General features: G+C 39.6%; 1 protein-coding gene and 1 pseudogene across 1 annotated transcript; one reads left to right on the forward strand and one right to left on the reverse strand.

Moving 5' to 3' along the window:
• The first annotated feature begins 412 nt into the window (after positions 1-412).
• LOC140924757 (uncharacterized) lies at positions 413-6,311 on the forward strand (annotated as a pseudogene).
• Positions 6,312-9,187: 2,876 nt separating this feature from the next.
• On the reverse strand, positions 9,188-19,228 carry LOC140924753 (uncharacterized). The gene is made up of 4 exons (XM_073374760.1): positions 19,125-19,228; positions 17,077-17,400; positions 15,725-15,985; positions 9,188-15,519 (listed from the first exon to the last, which is right to left on the reverse strand). Exons 1-4 carry the CDS (start codon positions 19,189-19,191, stop codon positions 11,390-11,392), a joined length of 4,782 nt encoding a protein of 1,593 aa, XP_073230861.1. The 5' UTR covers positions 19,192-19,228; the 3' UTR covers positions 9,188-11,389.
• Between the last annotated feature and the right edge of the window lie 1,361 nt (positions 19,229-20,589).

Raw genomic sequence — 20,589 nt, forward strand, 5'->3', positions numbered from 1 at the left:
CCAGCCTTGTGCCAACACATCAATCTAGACACTTCATGTGTAATTCCCGTGGTTAATCCAATGCAAATATTTGTCAGAATATTCTCGAGTTAAATTGTCGAGCCGAGTATCTTTGGAACTGCTTTCGTCCCCTTTTACGGAAACCGGATCGTCGATTCAGTTGTGAGGGGACATCTGACGCCAGTGTCAGAAATTACCTTGTGTATGCATCAAAAGGTGTCCAAGGAGATCGTGAGTGCAGAGAAGCCCTGGTGATAGTCTCCTTCGCAGCCGTTATTAGGGTCGTCACTCGTCACGCAACGCTCCTCCCCAGCGTTGCGTGACGAGTGACGACCCTAATAACGGCTGCGAAGGAGACTACCCTGGTGACGATGTTTATTGACATTTCGTCCTTTCAGTCAACCATTTTGGTTTTACAATGTCAGGTCATGAATTTTTTCAAAACCAGCAATTTCAACTTTCAACAATATTGCTTGCAAACACATGGCTCCATCAAAAAATTATTCGACAAAGCCAACAATGGTGATATTTTTGCTCAACAAGACCTGGGTTTGGCTTACTATGAAGGAGGCGATTTCCTGCCTAAGGACATCGACATGGCAATCTACTGGTTAAGCAGTGCTGTCGAAAACGGTTATGAAGATCCAAACATTCTTGGAAAACTTGGGGAAGCGCTAGATTTAAAAGGAACACCGCCATACCAACGGAAGGCTTTCGAGATGTACAATAGGGCTGCGAATTTGGGGTGCACAAATTCGCAAATCAATCTTGCAGAAATGTATCGATGTGGAGTTAAAGGAGTCGTGAACGAAAACATCGAAGAAGCTTTTAAATGGTATAAGATGGCTGCTGGTGAAAACCGCCTGAGTAACGTGGGACCGCTGGAACAGTTATTAGCTGGAGCTATGAGAACAGTGGATAATACACTTGGTAGTGTGTTGAAATTTAGGGCCCTTAGACTTTTGTTCAAATACTATCTCAAAGGAGATTGTCCAGAAGGCCGACCACAACCAACCAAAGCTGTTTATTATTTGACCAGAGCAGCTGAACTAGGCGATGCTGAGGCTCAGCTAGAGTTAGGACAAATATATCTGACCGGAGGTTGTGAGCAACTCAAAGATGTTGCAAAGGCAAGACGATGGCTGCAGAAGGCCTCTGCTCATGGTGATGTGAGGGCAAAGCAGGTAGGTGTGATGGCAACTTTTGCATTTGGAATTATTGGGGAGTGGGTGACAAGTGATTAGCACAACTCTTTCTCAAACTCTCAAATGAAAGAGTTAAAAGCTGTTCATCACAGGTGTCAGGGAATAGATGTTAATAGGTAACTTATTAAGTCACCACAAAGTCATCTCACCCAACTGAAAGTTATGTTTCCTGAAACCAGAGTTAAGGGACCCAAAATTTATGGTTATGTTGGGTGAAATGTTATCAGGTGTAATACACTGAGAAATAAAGGCATGTTGTGGTTCAATTTATCCTTGGTTTAAACTTTATTTCCTTTGTTTCAAAGTCATTATCATACATTACCATACCCCAAAACAAAGGATAATAACATTTAAACCAAGGTTAAAATTGAACTACAACATATACAGGGTGTCCCAAAAGTTCGTTCCTCTACTGTATAAGTCTGTAATACAGCACAAGTAGACTTGATAGGAAAATAGTTTAACTAAAAGTTGCATCTTTCAGTGTTTTTCAACATTTCATACTTGCTGTGTCATCTTTTGGCTCGAATATTTGATTTGTATACTTTCACACAAAAGATGTGCCTGCGCAAGTAAATTTTCCCGCCATAGGTTTTTGTATTTTGTAGCCTGAATTGCTCGACTTCCTACCTTGTTTTTGTGAAGATCACGGAAACAAACCCTCTCAACGAAAAACACTCAGCTACATGAGAGCATAAGCATGTATACTTTGATATACTGGCTTATCAGTTAAATAAATTACTAAAAAAATGGAAAAATCTGAATGTTGGGTGGTAAGATGGTCATTGAGAAATGAAAGTTTTAAAGACAAGAAACGAGAGGAAAGTTCGGAATAAAACCGCTCAAATAGTTTTTTGACAGAAGGTTTGGTACAAATTATAGGGGAAACCTGACGAGGTAGCTGTCACAAGAGATAGCAATCTAAGTTTGGAGCAGGTTCATGAGAAGCAACGTTTGGAGACCCCTGAGATGGCAATAAAATAGCTCTACTCAGTCCGCCAAGCAATGTTCAGCTCGTCTCAAAATAATTTGTAAGGAAGTACAAAAGCCTTACCTTGGAAGGGGGCCGGGATGATTATCTTTTCTTGGATCAATGCCCAAAATATTTTTTCAGCTGCCTAATCTAAAGAATTATATTGTTTGGGGGTCGAAGTGGTTCGCGCTTACTAGGTGATAAAAAATCTTAAAATGAATCTTCTGGGGCTTTACACGCTACATGACTTACTCCACTCAGTGCCACTACTGCTACAGAGTGTGATTTAAAAACAAAGGGGCCATGCCAGTTACTGAACTTCTGAATACATGTACTTGATAGAGCAAGAAACATCTTTTCAAAATTTCGTGTCAAGTATAAAGTTTTGATCAAAAGTTTTAGCTACTGAAATTAGAGGAATGAACTTTTGGGACACCCTGTATATCTGGTTCTTCAAAACCCCATGAGACAAAACAAGTGGGTCAAATGTGTAGAGGCCCTGCCAGGGTAAATTCCGACAAGCAACATGACCCAAAAGTAGCAACAGAGTGTAAAATGAAATCGCGAAAAGAGACAACCTCCCTCAGCCAAATTGCAACAGTGATGGCAAAGCCAAGAGTAAGTGTCGGACAAAGAACATTGGATTGGCTAATTTATCACCAGTCTGAATGCCAAGAAGAAGTAATTTTCATCAATTTTCCTTGAGCTTCTAGGAACATCTCTTGTCAGTGAGCTTGTGTGGAGTGACAGTCCCTCCTGCGAATTGTGTTAATTGCGAAGGGCGATGTATAGGTGTTCGATATGCGAAATGTTAACTGAGAAGTTGCAGAACAATAATGGTTTCTTTACATCGCATCACTTTTCCCCTTTTTCTACAATTCCGACAAAGGCAAAGAATTTTTGTTCAATTTCCGACAGCGGCATGAAGCATTTATGAACACCGACACGAGACGTTTTACAATTCAGACAAGCGACATGAGACACCCCCTGCCCCTGGCAGGGCCTCTGTGTAATATATCTTGTTCCTTATAAGCAATAATGAAATGAAAGAAGCACAATAAATGAGTAATATATCTTGTTCTTTTAGCTTTTATGCAGATGAAACAAGCATGATGAATGTGTAATAGGGATTTTAGGATGTGGTTGATCATGATAAAATTTTGGGCGACATAAGAAGCATTTCAGACAACTTAACTAAAAATTTGGGGCAATATAGCTCTGGTTTCAGATTACATAACTGCGGGGAAGATGACTTTTTGGGGACTTGACTTTAAACCTATTAATATCATCAGTCATCAGTTCAACATTAATAACGAACACTTACTGAAACTATTTTTCAAGGTCATACAAAAATCGCTCTAAATGTTCAGCAACCAACAGTCTAGCAGTAGCTAGTTCCATACTTATAGTCTTGATCCTCTCTCCACTGCAAAGGCAAATTCGATTATTCCTATTTTTATTGGTAGCAATACCCAGCAGGAGCCTCTGATCTGTGGAGGAGAGAGGTCTCGATTACTTTTCTATTATTATTCATAGATGGCAAGGAATGAACCCAAGATAATTGGGGAAGACATGATTGTACGTGTAAGCAAGTTTCATGCCTTTGAGCAGTTAAATTTAACCACCGACTGGTATAGAGCCAAAGTAGTTTCTTTCGCCATTGACAATAAAGTCAGTGAATCCACAGGGGACCCACACAAACTGAAAAAACATTGGTACAGTGGAACCTCTACTTTGTGACACCTTTATTCAGGGGATACTTTCCTTGGTCCCTAGGGTGTCCCCTGAATAGAGGGTCCACTGTACATATTTGGACTGATAGGAAATAAATGAAGGCAGTATTTGTTGAGGAATTAAAAATGTCATGTGCATGAAAAAGTTAAGACATTTGAGCAATGATTTTAGTATCAATCAAAACCATCACACGCACCCCTTCTACTTTCAACCCTTCAAATTTGTTTTATCAGCCAATGGATGAAAAGATTAAAATATGGCCTCTTCCTTTTCTCGCCAAAGAACACCCTAATATGGAGAGGGCATTGTTTGATAGGCCAATCATGCTGCAGTATGACGTCAAAGCAAAGTATCGATTGATTTCTAGACTGTTCTTGGGCATGAAGTTTTTTTCACCCAAGCATTCGTGTAACCGACCAAAAGCCAAGCACGTTTGTATCTGTTCGATAAACCAATCAAATTGCTCTATTTCCATTCGTTTGTTGTGTTTGTTTTGTCCACACATTTTCATTTGAAGACATTTGAAAATCACTCTTTTCGTGTTGAAGAAAAGGCAAGCAAATGGCTAAGAGAGAGGGTAAAGGCATCAATGAGAAGGTACAGAAGAACATTTGTAAATTAGCTTGTATGCTGTCTTACCTTAGAGGCAAATTTCATATGGTCTAGGTTGTAATGCTATTAGCAACGTGTATTTTGTTCAGATACAAGTTTTGTTTCAATTCATAGTTTTATTTTTTTGTTTTCAGCTTCTTGAAGAATGTTTAAAGCAAAGTGTTGATACTGAACATACTGCATCAGAAGTATCCGAAGAGGCTTTCCCTCAAACACGTGAAATCTTGCTGGAAAAAAATGAAGCAAAGATCTGAGGCAAGACTGCATCCCTTTGCTATTTCTCAACCGGTTCCTTTAACAGAAGAATTGCTCTCTGATTTTGGACAGTCTCCAACGGCAAGAATTTACCTCCAAGCTTTAAAACAAGTAAAAGAAGGCTTTGAAGTTCTTCAGAAGAGTAACTTTACTAATGAAAGAGGAATTACTCTTATAGCTCATGGGTATTTGACAGAGAATTCTATACTACAAGCATTTCCTGCTGATGTTTATTTAATTCCAATACTGCTGCAATTATTTCAGTTATGTGAGAAAACGTTGGAGAAAAACCCATATTTCTTTGAAGCCCTTGTTGTCTCATTTGCTTTGCAAGGTTATGAAAGAAAACTTTCTATGCAGGGTTCCATTGGGGACATGAAGAAAATCATGTGTATAGATAACTTAATTCATTTTATCAGGAATGCTGAGCCAGATGGTGTTCCCTCACAAGAACCCTTCAATGTCAATAAGAACTATAGTAGCTGGCTTCATCTTTTGTATTACTTCTTGGCAGCAATCTTTACTGTTGGAGGGGTCTATGCGGATGCAGCCGAGGCTTACGAGAATTCCCTTCAGTATTGCCCAGCATATTACGAGTCCAAAAGAGGACTCGGCTATACATTACTGTTGCTGTATATTTCTAGATTACCGGTTAGTGAGGAGTTGAGGCAGGTGGTAAAATCCAGAGAAGAGTTGCCCAAGCAAACAATGAGTGAGAGAAAGATTCCAAAACATGATTCTTGGACAACTCAGCAACTGAAAGAAATGGCTGTAAAAGTGTTAAATGAGTATGTGGACGAGGCCCCTTATTGCCACAAACCATACCCACACGCTTACTATTATTTGGCACAAATTTCTTTACTTGAGCAAAAACTAGCTGAATTCAAGAAATATTATGAACAAGGCCAGGATGCAGAAGAAAAGAGACTTCCTTTTTTTGAACCAGTTTCCCTGCCAATGAAAGATCTCATGACTCCTGTTTACCAACTATTTGTCAATGTACAGAAACCAACTGGGTGTGGCAACAGGTCTTGCATTCGGAAGGTCAAAGAAAGTGAGCTGAAGTCCTGTAGTCGATGTATGATGCAAAAATATTGTAGCAAGTAAGTACAGTTGTACATTGTTGTGGGCTGAATTTAGAGAAAATTTAAAGGCTAGGGACAAGGCAAACAGTCTGTAATAATGTGGTGTCCATATAAAGCAGGTGTCTGTAAAGCGGGGTTCAACCGTACCAATAATGTCGTTGCCATAATATGTATTACATTAAGCTGAATAACACCTTTCGACTTGCATACATGTAGGTCTATCCTACCCTTTAAAACCCCTCAGTCACTAATCATTTGTTTTCATTAAATACTTGTATTCTTTTCACAATTTTCAGAGAATGCCAAAAAGCCGACTGGAAGAATCATAAAGCAACTTGCAAAACAACTTGTGATGCTGTAGAAGTTTTCAAGTTAAAGGGCTAATTACCTGAAATGTTTCTGTTGGTGAAGCAAATGACAAAAATGTCAGCCTCATTATTCTTTCTTTGAAAAGATTGTGGTTACCTGCAGGGGTTTTACCTACATTGCAGTGTTAACTATGATTCATTCATTCATTCATTCATTTATGATACTATTTTCGGGAGTGATGCTCTCCCTCCAACTTGGCATTGAAAGTAACAGAGAGTTGGAGTGAACTGATTTCAAGGGAGAGGTTCTTTTTTTTCTTCCAAGATAGAGGCCACTATCTTAGTACCTCTGAGTGTCCATTAAAAAAAGCCTGAGCGGGGGTGGGGGGGGGGGGGGTTGGGACTTCAACTTGTCTGGTTTAAGTTGCTCAAGGCTAAGTTCAAATACACAGTAATTCAGAGGGCAGCTACTTGTCACTTGTAGAATAAATGACAATTTCTTTACTTATTAATAACTAAAACTAAGTGACTGTGTACTGTTGAAGACAAGACAGTGAATATGAGATTGTTCATGTCTCAGTTTTTGCATAATGTAATGAGCGGTGAATTACAGTACCATATGAAGTGGTTAAAATTTCTGTCAGCTCAGTTTTCTTTTTGAATTGAGTATAAATCGATTGAAGTGGATTTTATAGAGATATTACAAATAATCGGACAAAATATAGAGAAGTTGTACTTACTATAAAATCACTGCTTATTATACATGTAAGAATGCAGGCCTTGATGTTTGATGGTTCTGTTAAGAGCTCTTTTTTCTTTCAAGTTGGTTAAGAATACGGCCTTGGCAGATAACACCCTTCTTGATCTCTATAATTGTTCATGCCCCAGTTGTTCAAAAGTTGGATAGCGCTATCCACCGGATAAATCTCAATCCTGCAGATTATGCATTGGTTTCCCTAATACTTATCCACTGAATAGCGATTTATCTGGTGGATAGTGCTATCCAACGTTTGTACAACTAGGGCCAGATGATTACTCAGCCTCATTCAATAATTGTTAATTATTAATCATTAAAAATATTTCTCTGTTTCTGATTGGCTGAAAGTGCACGCATAATTCACCATAACCAGCTACTATTGACCAAATTTGTAAGAATTTCGCGATTAATCAGCCGATGACATCAAAAGTGCAGCACATTTGCAGGTTAATGCACTGTTAACCGAGAAGAACTGGGGACGAGGTTGAGTTGTTTTGGTTGTGAAAAGAAAAATGGCCGAACAGTCCGTGGAACATTTAACTTGTTTCATGATGAAAATATTGTCTAAAGACATAGCAAGAAGACAACTTGACGGACAACATCTGCTATCTGGAGTATATTTGCAGACCTGAACAGCCCGTTATCTTCTAAATATGCACTATCAAGGTGAACTTATCATCGACAAAGGTAAGCATACTTTAGGTTATTTTTAAACTAGGATTTATTTTGAATGAATAATAAGCAATTAATGAATTCGGCTTTCGTAGGATATAAAGGGCAATGCGGATCTCAGAGATCCACCTTGGCCGATAACACCCTCCTCGATCTGCATAATTCTTCATATCCTACTCAACCTCATTTATTTATTGCTAAGTATATAATGGTAATTGAACTGAGTGGAGTGCAATTTGGTCTGAAATCATACGCATGATTTTGAAATCGAGTTCGATTCGAAATCACAAGTATGATTTTAGACCAAAATTGCATGACATGAAGTTCAATTACCACTTTACTACAGCCATTTTGAAATCGCAGAATTCAGTCTGATTCAGAAGTGATTTAGAGCAAAAAATAGTGTGACACATGGATAAATCACACTGCTGAGAGGCAATCAGATTTTAGGGATCTCGAATCACTATAATGATCTCAAAATGGATCCTATAAAATTCTTATATTAGTTTAATTTGGACTTTAAACAAAAAACTGAACACCAGAAATATTCACGGAATGTTATTGTGTTGCGAGGAAATAGCCAATAAGGCATGAGAAAACCAAACCGCAAACAGCAACGGTAATTAGTTTGTAGTTTTGAAGTTTGCTTGCGTGTCCTGAACATTTTTGTGATTGGTCACCACACAATCAACATTCCTGAAATTTTTCATGTGTTCACGGTTTTGTTAGTTTCACAGTAATAGTAATATATTATTTATGTAATAAGTAAATAAATCTTATTCTATGATATTATATTATTTATTTTTTTGTATAGTAATTTGAATAGGCTCAGGTTATAAGCAGTATAATTTAGTAATTTATTACAATATTATTTATTAAGTTAAATGATTGTTATTTTACAAAATGTTAAATAAACTAGCAGGAGTGTTTATCAAGCTAAAGACACAAGACACAGTGGAGTGTTAAGGCTTGATAGATCACACTGTGAGTATCTTGAATGGCTTCAAACACTTCTGTTGTAGCTTCGTTCATTTTTGTTAGAATAAAATTGAAGGTTTGGATTACTTTGACCAAAAAAGTTCGAAGGTAGTCACTCGTGCACTAAAACTATCGTTTTGGCATTGGAATGTTTCTTATTTTTGCCCTGCTAAATTCCTGGAAATCGCAGTATTACACATGGCCTTTATGTCCAAGCGGTTTTCATGCAAAGCATGGGGTTGCCTAAGGAGGTTTTGTTTGTCTCTCTTTGATTTCCTCTTCACTTTTTTTGTGGAAGATCTTACTTCCATCATTTATGAACAAGGAGGAAATAAACGAGGGGAAATGTGGCTTTGGAGGTGGGCGTCAGGCAGAAAGACGAAGACTGCAAGAAAGCATTTTTACTCCTCAAACCCAAGTTAGATGGCGAACACATTTACGAACTAGGTGACATAAACAGGTAAGACTACAAAATATTCATTTCATTAAATCTTTATTTACGTATTTATATCTCGATGCACTCAGCAGCAAGTTACAGTCAAGAAATTAACCAATACAGCTTATTGTTTTTTTTTTTTTGAGGAACGTTTTTTGACTAATTTAACCGACTTTTTAACAAATAAAAAGTCAACTTAGTTATTAAGTTGACTTGGATCAATTAAAAACTGGTTGCAGTCCATCAGACAATAGAACTTACAATACTATTGTTTGAAGAAATTATCTATGCTGAAGGCCAAATTATGTATATAAGTGTGACAAAACAACTCGGTAGTTTATAATGTACTCGAAGACAGTGTAACTGAAAGAACCAGTTTCTGGCTCGCACATGGTTTACTTCTATCTTGGTACCATCCATTTAACATGATTTGGACTTCTTGTGTTAATGACTGTGCCTCGTTTCATCACTGAGTGTACTTACTTTACAAGCTGAGGAAAGTGAAACTCGGAATCTCAAAGCAAAGAGATCTTTAATAGCAAGGGCTAGTCAATAACCCCAAGAACACAGGGAATAACCACTCAGTTTTTCAGTTTTCCGCAGCGATCGGCCTTCAATTTTGCCAAAACAAACAAAAAAAAAAAACAAAGGAAAGGACCATTTACTTGCTGCATATTTTAAAGCTCTATGCTCGAGCCTCTGAAAAATGCATGGTTATCCCCAGTTTTCTTAGCCTGCGGACACAGACGTATTTTCTGTCGTCGCTTCTCTCCACCCGGGTGGAGAGAAGCGACGACTGGAAATACGCCTGTGTTCGCAGGCTACAATTTTCTTAGCCTCTCTCCTCCGCAGAGGCTCTCGCTGGGTATCCCCATAAAAATAGCAATAATCGAAAAAATAGAAAGCGCGCGGGGGACCATCGTTCCCCGCGCGCTCTCTTTTTCTTTCTCCCCAGCCTGCCCGCAACACAAAGAGGCCTCTGCGAAGGAGAGACTTTCTTAGCCAAAAACATTCAATAGTCCCTACCCAGAACTACGTCTTGATACATGTATCTATAAACCGGGCAGAACACCTTTGTCAAGGCACAGTCATTACAAAACCTGACTGCAACAGAGTATTATTAAACCAGTAAGACGACTTTAAAACCAGGCTCTCAAAAACGACGGTGTGAAACTAATCGCTTCCTGCAGCTTGCTTTGCAATACCTTAAGTTTACCATCCCGATAATGGAGGTGTGCTGGAATTGTTAATAGAAGGAGAACTCGATTGACTACAGAAATACAACAACGATTATAGCCACCATTATATCCGGCCTAAGATCTATCGCAACGTTAACATGCTTGTTGTCAGGAAACGTAAGTGGTCAGCGAATTTAATGTGTTTGCTAAATAGTGTCAATTGAAACCAAAACTAATACATATAAGTTATCAAAAAAATAAAAATAAAAAAAAAGAATGTAAGTATCCTAAAGAATACATAACAGTTATTTTTCTATCGCTGAATATATTATACCCAAGCTTACTGACCTACCGATTATAAGGGCATGTTCTCTGAATAGTTTTACATGCTTAATTTTCTGGTTATCTACTCAGCAACTGCATAATATTAATTTTATCTACTTGTTGGGGGTGAATGATACTTTTTCCTTTATTGTCGAGGTAGGCTCCTAGGTAAACCTTTTCTGTACTTTTCAGAAAGAAAGAAGTTGTTTCAGAAAGATGCTTTTTAGGTGGGCGATTTTTTTAAGGTCATTATTTAATCACCAAATATGGGAAAAATAATGCATTCCAAACTTAAAACTTTAAATCTTGTTGCAGCTTTTAATTGCATTCTGCCAAATTCGCCTTGTTTTTGTCCGAAGAAGTATAGCACTCTTGGGGTGGGTCCCTATGAGAGCTTGCCTACGGGCTTTCAAAATTGGAAAAAGAAGGGTTCTATCTCTTTCCTATTTTAGTGCTTTCATGATTCCACTCATCAATTCATTGCCTTACGCTGTATTCAGGACTAAGCACTGCAGCTAGAGGTAAAGGATAAATACTAGGGCTAATCCACTTTTGTGTACCGGGACCACTGCTTCGCTTTGATAAAGCTCCGCCAATTGGGACTAACCGCACACACATGGTCCTCGTCTTCACGTATTCTGCACAGAAGAAGCCTATTGCTTTATCTCTTGAGGTTCATGAACTTTGTTAAGCATCTACTTTTTGCTACGACATAACCTCTCTCCTTTGAACGTGACTCGGGGCTTTTCTTTGCACATGCCTCGTCTTCTTGACAGTCTTCATCATACATACTCCACTTTTATTTCGGTATGCGTTCATTATATTATTTTGCACTGACTATATTAGACGGTTAGCTATCTGTCTTGATACAGTTACCATTCTTGATAAGGAGCAAGATGATCAAGAAAAACGGTCAGTTTCTCTTCTCTCTTAGCGAACGTGGCCCAACAAAAAACTTTTTTGCTTGTAAATTTGTACAACTTTCCAAGGACTCCGCATTCCATTATCAAGCTGAAGATTTCTGGACTTTGAATACCCTTACAATCTAGTGTAAGGCTTTTGTCGTAAACACTCATCGTCTGCAGCGGGTGGCTATTAAGGTCCTGCGTTTGAATCTTGACGATGAATTTTTCCTTACCGTCACATTTGGGTTTAGGTCCTTCTCCAATGCCTTTTAAATGAGTTCCAAATGTTCGAATTTGCGCTTGCCTTGATTTTAATAGTGAAAAGGTTTTGACCGTTACAGAGTAACGACTTTTCAAGGCGCTACATAATGTCTTATGTGTGGCCAAATGTTTTTCTCTGCATTCTCTACCGCAATACGAGGCAATGTGACAAGTAGGACACTTCATGAGGCGAATTACTTCACTTCGTGAGCGACGACAAAAAGTGCAACCACTGTAAAATCGCTCGATTACCTCTTTGGGGTGATACATACCTTCCTCGTTGTTGAATTCCTTGTTTCGGACTAGGATGGGTGGGTTGCTATAAATTTGTTTTTCTCCAGGGGGAAGATCCGAAAAAGATGAGTCCCCATCAAGGGACAAACTACCCTGTTGATACTCTAACCACGGGCCGCCATGGTCTCGCACGGTGTTTGATTCCAGATGAACTCGTGCAGAATAATTAACACCAATGAAAATCCCGCCACATTTGTTGCCAGAAATGATATTTCCTTTTATCATGGCTGAAGTTCGCGATTTTGCCAAGATTCCCCAGAATCCGTTCTCGAATATCTTGTTATCCCTGATGACAACGTGAGAATCTTCATCCAGCGAAAGGCCAAAAGGCCTGTTGTGGTGTACATCATTTTCGGATATTTCTATTGTATTCTTGTTGCTACAGGCATAGATTCCCTCTCTCGAGTTTTCGAATATCTTGTTCCCAGTGATAACGCATTCTCCTGCATTCGGGCCGATTAGGACACCATGGAAACCACTATTAAATATCTTGTTTTGAGAGGCAGAAAGATTTCCACCTTCTCTTGCCTCTAGACCAGCTTGGTGGTTCTTGTACACCTCACATTTATTGACAGTCATGCGAGAACCCTTGCCAACGACTAGAGCGCCACCACCGCCACAGTGATGAATTGCACAGTCTTCAATGAGAGCAAAGCTCTCATCGAAAATTTGAACTCCAGGAAAACCGCAAACACCAGACCTCAATCCTGACAATCCAAACTTACCAGTGCGATCACAAGCAGGTTTTCCTAAAGAGACCGCTATACATCCTTCACCACCATTGCATTCCGGAAAGTCCTCACAACTAGTTGAACCTCCTGAAATTTGACAATGCTTCATATGAATGACCGATTCTTTGCCTTTACAAATTAGGCCCATGTTCCCTTTAGGGAACACAATATTCTCAAAATAACACTTAGCAGAGGAAATAAGACAGCATTCTGTACAACTTAAAACGACTTCTTTTCCAAGACCTACAATTTGGAAATCATTAAAGATAATGAAGCGCTTTAAATTATAAACACCTTCCTTCAGGAGCAGAGTACCTTGTGCCGTCATTAGAGCAAATGTCAACTGCGTTTCATTATCTATCACTCTGAACGGCGCGCTTACTCGTGGAAATTTTTTCCAAAACCCTTTATCATTGCCAAGACTGGGATCATTTTGGATAGCGAGTGCCAATGCAGCTAACTTTTGTCCTTCAAGGTGAGGTGAACCATTTTCAACAAGTTTTTGGAGAGCCCAAGCCTTGCGTTGCAATGCCTTGCTGTAACGGGGACATAATAAGAGGCACTTTCCACAGTCATCTAAAGCTTGTTGTGGCTGGCCAAGTTTCAAATAGCAGAGAGCGCGGTTCGCGAAGAGTCGATGGTCATGTGAAGTCAAACCAATGGCGCTGCAGTAAAGATTAATTGCCTCTTCGTATCTTTCATTTTTTACTGCAAAATTTCCTTGCTCTCTGAGCTCGTCAACCTTTCCCTCCCTTTCTTTCTTAACAGAATCTGCTTCATCTTCGGGATCGCCGTCCAAGGCTGGTTGCCTCATGCAATGGGATATCAGCTTGCAGTCCCTGTCCTTTAATGGAATATCAATAAAATAGCTCGGCAGTTTTGCGCTGTAGTCTTCTGTGGACTTCGTTAGGTTCACTAGGAATTCGAGTTTAAGTTTCTGTACTTTCTGAGCTTTGACTTTCTCTTGAGACACACTGAGAAAGATTCCAGCTTCGTTAAAAACACGCACGGTTTCCTCTTTATAGAGCAAAGTATGGGCTGCTACTTTATGTTTTACTGAAAAATTGGACAAATGCTCCTGCAAATAGGTAGCATGCGAGGCCAATTTAGCCCATAACTGCAACGAAGGGGGATTCTCCACACTAAAAACAGCATCTTCAAGGAAACTTTCGCACACTTCAGCCGGCGACCGAGTATTTATCAGCGCGTGGTGAAGGACCCGCACTGCACGTGAGAGAACATTGAACTGAGTTTGTTCTTTTTCTAGCTCACTTCGAATCACTTCTTGCACTAAACGATGAACACTGAAAGAGTCTGTACCGTATCTCTGAAACAGAGAAAACTTAGTTAGAAGAGACACTATTTCAGCCTCATCCCACATACCATTATCCTCCACAGAACTGCCTTCCTCCAGTAGCCCTTCATTGATCAATTCGTATGGAATATCATCTGGACCATAAAAAGCAGAAATTTGCATCAACAGAGTGGGAGCTTCTCCAAGTTCCATCTCTTCTGAGATGCGACTGATGTGATCGAAATTCAACATCCATGTTGTGTGGACAGCTAGCCGCTCACAAGAGGTGTTTTCCACAAAGTGTCGGGCTTTTTTCTTTTTCAAGAGACGTACCTTCTGCTTCTTGTATTCCTTCACATACTCCTTTATAGACTTTTTAACATGTCGTATATAGGCCCCAGCTTGATCAAGGGCTAGAGGCAGTCCTCCAAGTTCTCTGACCAGTTCACGTAAGTCGTTTTCTTCTTTTTCGGCTTTCCCTGTTCGCATCCATAGGAACTGAATGCCTTCTTCTTCTGTTAAGCATTTTAAGTCAATGCAACACTGCTCGTCAATTCCTGTTTCTTCTCCAATTTCTGAAACCTCCCTTCTTGTTGTTATGATGATGTGACCACGAGCCATACTTTTCCAGTGACCAGTAAGCAGCTTACGCATTTCTGTGGACATTTCTAACTCGTCAAGATTATCGACGACCAAACACCACAAATCGTCGCGTTTTCCAAGCCAATCAAGGGTCCTCGACAAGGAGTTATGAAAATCGTTTTCGAATGTTCCAATTTGCCGCGCCATCTCATTGACAGACCTTTGAAAAAACTTATCTTCTCCCGAAATCCAGAAAATACCCCCTGGATATTCTTTATCATTTTGCCAAAGAAATTCTACAGCGAGAGACGTTTTACCAACACCACCGAGACCACAAATAGCTGAGTGATTACAACCATTTGGGGTGTTTTTTAGTTGCGCTGCAATTGCTTCTAATTCCCTATCGCGACCACAAAAACAACGACTGCAGCTGGGTACTTGAAAAATTTTAGCATTTGTCGTCTTAGAACTCCCCTTTTCTAGCGCTTCAACCCTCGCATCTAACTGACTTTGCTCTTTTTTTAAAGCTCCCACATCAGCAGTTAAACGAGCTTGTTCATTTGTTACAAACGATACTGTTGTTTCTAAATCGCTTTGCTTTTCTTTCAACAGAGAAATGTCCCCTTCATTAGCATCTATACGTTTGTTTACTTCTACTACGTTGATTGAAATATCTGCAATTGCATATGATAAAGCTTCCTCTTTTTCTAACCGCTCCTTTCGTTCTGTCTCCACTTTTCTGTCAATCTCAGTTATTCGCTTGTCAAAGTTATTAATTTCGTCTCTAATAATTTGAAGGGCAGCACTTATCTTGTTGGCTTCATCGACGCTGGATTGCTTAAAATTATCCACCTCCTTTTCCAGGTTGCAAACTTCAACACTGATAAGCTTCATCAAATCTTTATCCACTGGGCAGCCCATGCACAGTTGTAAGCCTATAAATTAAGATTCCCATATAGTAAATCAATACAACCCCAAACAAATCAATAAACACAAACGCCCTCTATGTTTCTGGTCATGTCTATAATTAAGCCGCCCTTCCCCCCCCCCCCCCCCCCCAAAGGAACATCTGATATAACTTTATCTTTGATGTAAAGTTGATAAATACGTCCAATCCCTTACCCGTTCAGGAATACGTACCCTTAGTTTCCCAACCTTGAAGTTCATCAAGTTGTTTGTCTTCATCAGCTTTTGGTAGCCCCAGTGAACGAACCATGGTCTCCATAAGTTGAAAACTGTTCTGGAACTCTAGCTCAGTCCAGTGGTCAAAGTTGCAGTGTCCCCACTCATGTCTTACTTTAGAGCGCACATCCTTGGCATTGGTCTGGACACGATTGTGAAAAACAGACGCCCTCTCCAGAATCCCCAGGACCGCTGACAGGTCACATGTGTTATCAAATCCTACAAATGCATATTTCATTTCAAACAGTTAGGACTACCGAGGTGGAGTTATATATATATATATATATATATATCAACCGCTTACACTATAGTCATTATTTTTTCTCGAGCTCTATTAACTCCAAAAGGAGTTATTTTCCGATATGGTAGAGGTAAACTGACGCAATTAGAAGGGTAACAATAACTCCAGTGTCAGAAAGTTACCTCCATGGTTGGAGTAAATATGGAGTTAAAACGATCCGCAAAAAGAAGCAGCTTTGTACCTTTAGCGTGAAAATAGCTCTGCATGCAGTTATTGCGTGGTTTAAAGAATGAGAGAGGCATGCCTTTGTTTTCCAGGTTAACCCTTCAGCCTTCGGGTGAACTTGAGGATGGAGTTGACTTTGTTTCGATAGAAAACGTTCTGTTTTTCACATGCAAGTCTTTGTTGAAGTAATATCAGTTTGCGTTATAGTCGAATGACACAACAAAAGCGGGAATAGTTGTAACAAAAGAGGTGAAGTGAAGCCTTGCTTACATCCCCCCCCCACCCCTCCGGCAATGCAGGGCTTATACCACAAGTTTAAACTGACAAATGTTTCCTGTGTTTCCATCTAAGGTGATGCTACGTGTTGTAAGAGAGAGAACATAGGAATAACGAGCAAGTTCTGTTTAAGTTTTAAATGTACCAAACTTAAGAAAAAGGCGAAACTATACCATACGACAATTTTACATGAACATTATGGAAAAATTGTCTTGTTTACTATAAGCATTATATTATGTATGAATCAGTATAGTTGCTCATGAAAGACCCTTGTTAATTTTTCGATGCGGTGCTGGATTATTTAGCGTTGCGTTGTCGTCCCTGAACCTGTGTAGTTCTATTATTAAAAAGCCTTAAATGATCCTCACTGAAGAAGGGTAGATGACTTTCTTCAGTTTAGTTTTCTAGCTTTTGGCCCTCAATTTGTCTTCTGATATTGGATCTAGTTGCCGCAACTGTACGTTAAAGCACGAAACGAATTTTCTTACCAGACAGACCGATAGGGAAACTAATGGCATACATTATTTGTTACACCGAAAGGGCAAGTCACTCGACTCGTTCTGAGTACCTGTAAACTTGGCCATGTGTGGCTCAAGAAAAAGTTTACCCAAGTCTTCAGCCGTTCCAACTTTGTAATCATATGAACGCATTTTTTTCTTAAAATTCCCCCAGTTATTGTTGATGCTTCCATAGTTCAGCTGAGATGCTCCATCTTCAGGCAAATGACTTCCATAGACTTGAGTGTCAATTCCATGTGCACTCTTTAGGGACGCATAGTATTTGGGTATTTCTTGACCCACAAAATCCCGGAGGACTGGCAACAGAAGTCTGTTCAAGCAAATCCCGATCACAACCCATCTCTTCTGGTTCTCTTCAAGGTCAAAACTGCTAACTGAAATACATTGAAGCACAGTGAGCACATACTGGCTTGTCCTATTGGGAAAACTCCAAAAATATGCTCAAAACTAACTCCGATTAAAATCCACTTACGGCAGGTTGCTTTTGTTTGTTGTTAATATAAAAGGTACGGTCAAACGCCTTAACAAGGACACAAAAGAAGAAACGCAACAAGTGTCCGCATTAAAGGGCTGTCCGCATCATAAAACCACAGGAATTGTACTAGCTTCCATCTCAGGCCATCTTTCAGGAGACCCAAGCAGCGCTGTCACTAAGATGTCAAGTTGCCGAGTAAATTCAACTAGTAGGCTGGGAAGCAAACAGCTAGGGACAGCCGGGGACCACGTTGAAAGTAGCTGGGGGGAAAATCAATACAACTCATGCATGAGTTGTCCGCCCGCATTTGAGGGGCGTCCTTCGATAGAAGTTGGACCCTAGTACAGGTTATTTAGACCTTGCAAGTGAGTTGCACTTAAAAAGTATTTATTTATAGTAAAGGCGAAAGATCAGTAACAGCAAAGACCTATAAAACCTGAGCCTGTTTCATACAAAATCGGCTCATCCTGCTACCCTGGCTAAGACAAGAGACCTTTCTTCGTGATCGTGATTCGTTTCATTTCCCATAACGTTACCATTATGTAATTATATTTGTGGACTTCACGAAAAATACGGGGATGCTCGTCGTTCCCTTAGGGGTGTAAATTGCAGATTTTGGTCTCACTAAGGGTGTTTGGGACGCAAAGTCACAATATTTGCTCATTCACGTATCGCTTAAGGCTGTGTGTTAAGAAATTACAAAATTGCCGTGACACCGAACATACAGAAATCTAACGTTAAAAAAACACGATATCTCTTTCTCTTATTTAGATACCTAGCTGTTATTTAGATGTGTATATTAGTATGGTCTCCTTTAGAAGTCAGTGCTTGAGCCACACCCACATTGGTCTCCCTTTGGGCCTTTTGGCATTATGCTTAGCTTGCATTTTTTAAGCATTTTAGTGAGGCAAAAGCATACCATTATTCGAGCATTTTAGTGAAATTTTTCCCGAAAAATTAGGATTTTCAGGTTTTTCTCTCACAGAAAATAAAAATTAAAACATTTTGAGAGAGTAAATGACGACTTCACACCAAATTAAAAAAGTCAAATTTCACCTTAATACAGCATTGTATGTGATCATTTTTTGCGGTATTGAGACATATTTTCTTGTACACATTGTTGTCATACCACTTATTCATTTTTGTTAGCCTTAGAACATTAAAAATTTATAAAAAGGCCTCTCTATGATGAGCACTATCGAGCATTTTAGTGACTTTTGGGAGGCATTTTGTGGGAAAACAAAAAGCGTAATGTACAAAGCCCTATCTCTCTTGCGGGTATAATTTTCCCACGAGCATCCCCGTCACATTTATAAGTGTTTATAATTGACGTTATAGAATTAAAAAGCCATGCATACGTGGAAACGTGCGCCGCTAAAGTTCAAGTCGTGTTTAAATCTTATGATCCAGATATTCACATGGCGCGAAATATATGTACTGCAACGTTACGTGGTCACAGATCTCAGATGGTGGAAGCATAGATAATATGAAACAAACGATTAACTGTTTCACCGAAGTCGTTTTTAATGTTGCAGTTTGATACTGATACTTGTCAAGCCGTAAAATGATGAGCAGATATCTGCTACCCGATTTGCCACAAACAAAACATATTTGGTTCCTTACCAGGTCCAGTAGAAGTAGATGTTCCTGTGATAACCATAGGGGCAGCAGACTTTCCAGGGGGTGGCATGAGGAATGGACTTGTGCATCCACTCGCTGGTCCAACCATGCTGACCTGAGAAGTAAAATGTATCCAACATATTCTAAAATGGCAACAAATTTTGTATTCCTTTGTCTTCACGACAATTGGCCCAAAGTGACTCTTTTCGACGTGAAATTTTGTTTGAATTCAGCACTGGGAGGTAATAAGTATCATGTAACCCAATTGCACTATCCACCGGATAGAGATTTATCCAGCGGATAGCGCTATCCACCTTTGAACATTTGGGGCCTGGTTACCAAATCCACTTACAATTAGCTATATAGGGCTATGCTGCGTGCGCTTTGCACTGAGTGCTTTGGTTTTAAAAAGAACCTTATCTCAGTAGCTTGAATTCAACGTTCTCAGGAAACAAGTGCACCTTATTTAAAAATGTTGGTAATATTACTGTGTCCTTTATTTTGCTGTTTATAAGTCCCCCTGGATAGTGATTTATCCAGTAGATAGCGCTATCCGATGCTTGATTAAACGGGGCCAGCTGTCAATGCAAGAAAATTTTTTTTGTCTTAGCCGCACCTACTCTGGGCCTGTGAGGGAGAGCGGGGGATCTAGGAGAGGAGGGAAGGGGAGTCCTACACTTTTTATTGCGTTTGTCTTGGTGGAGGGTTCCATTAGTAAATGCCTTAGAGTCACGTTTACGGCAAACGGCAAATTGAGAAATTCTCAAATAGAAAATGAGCATATAAAAACAGCTCAAACAGTTCTTCTGTATAAAACTGGTGTGAATCTACTGATTTCCGTGCAGTTAAAATGAACAGTAAACGACAAGTTAAGGGAAACCTTGGTCACGTGGTACATATTCAAGATTGCCGTTTGCCGTAAACGCGATTGGCCAAGCAAGTTATCTACTGATCAGTAAAACTCATTAAGGTCACGTGTTTTTTAAAGGTCTTTAACGGAATTGGATCACAGGGCTCAACTACTGATTCTTGTCACAGGTATTCAGTGCATGGGATTGTTTCTTGATTATGGCGATTTCAGTCAAAGCGCCGTTTCGAGCAGGTTCCACTGATTTACCTGAACCCCGTTGCCCCTGTTGTGGGAAAACGAGTGTTAACACACCTCAGTTACACATCTGTGTTACACAATTATTAATGTTCAAACAATTTAATTACAGACTGTTCACAGTCCCCTATTTTTCCGTGAGATCGTCCAGATCGAGCGCTTTGCGTTACGTTTGCGAACTTCTTGAGCTTTGATTTTCTCTTGAGACACACTGAAAAAGATCCGAGCTTCGTTAAAAACACGTACGGCTTCCTCTGTATAGAGCAACGTATGGGCTGCTGATCCATGTTTTACTGAAAAATTAGACAAATGCTCCTGCAGATAGGTAGCATGCGAGGCCAATTTACCCGATAAATGCAACGA

Source organism: Porites lutea, chromosome 14 (assembly GCF_958299795.1).
Source record: "Porites lutea chromosome 14, jaPorLute2.1, whole genome shotgun sequence".
Taxonomy (NCBI): domain Eukaryota; kingdom Metazoa; phylum Cnidaria; class Anthozoa; order Scleractinia; family Poritidae; genus Porites; species Porites lutea.

Excerpts from the sequence above, each read along its gene's own strand:
- LOC140924753 (XM_073374760.1), bottom strand. The coding sequence starts at position 19,191 with ATGCCACCCCCTGGAAAGTCTGCTGCCCCTATGGTTATCACAGGAACA. Across the intron at positions 17,401-19,124 it reads ATCTACTTCTACTGGACCTG|TTAGCAGTTTTGACCTTGAA; the intron begins GTAAGGAACCAA and ends AATGTATTTCAG. Across the intron at positions 15,520-15,724 it reads TCAAGGTTGGGAAACTAAGG|GCTTACAACTGTGCATGGGC; the intron begins GTACGTATTCCT and ends CTTAATTTATAG.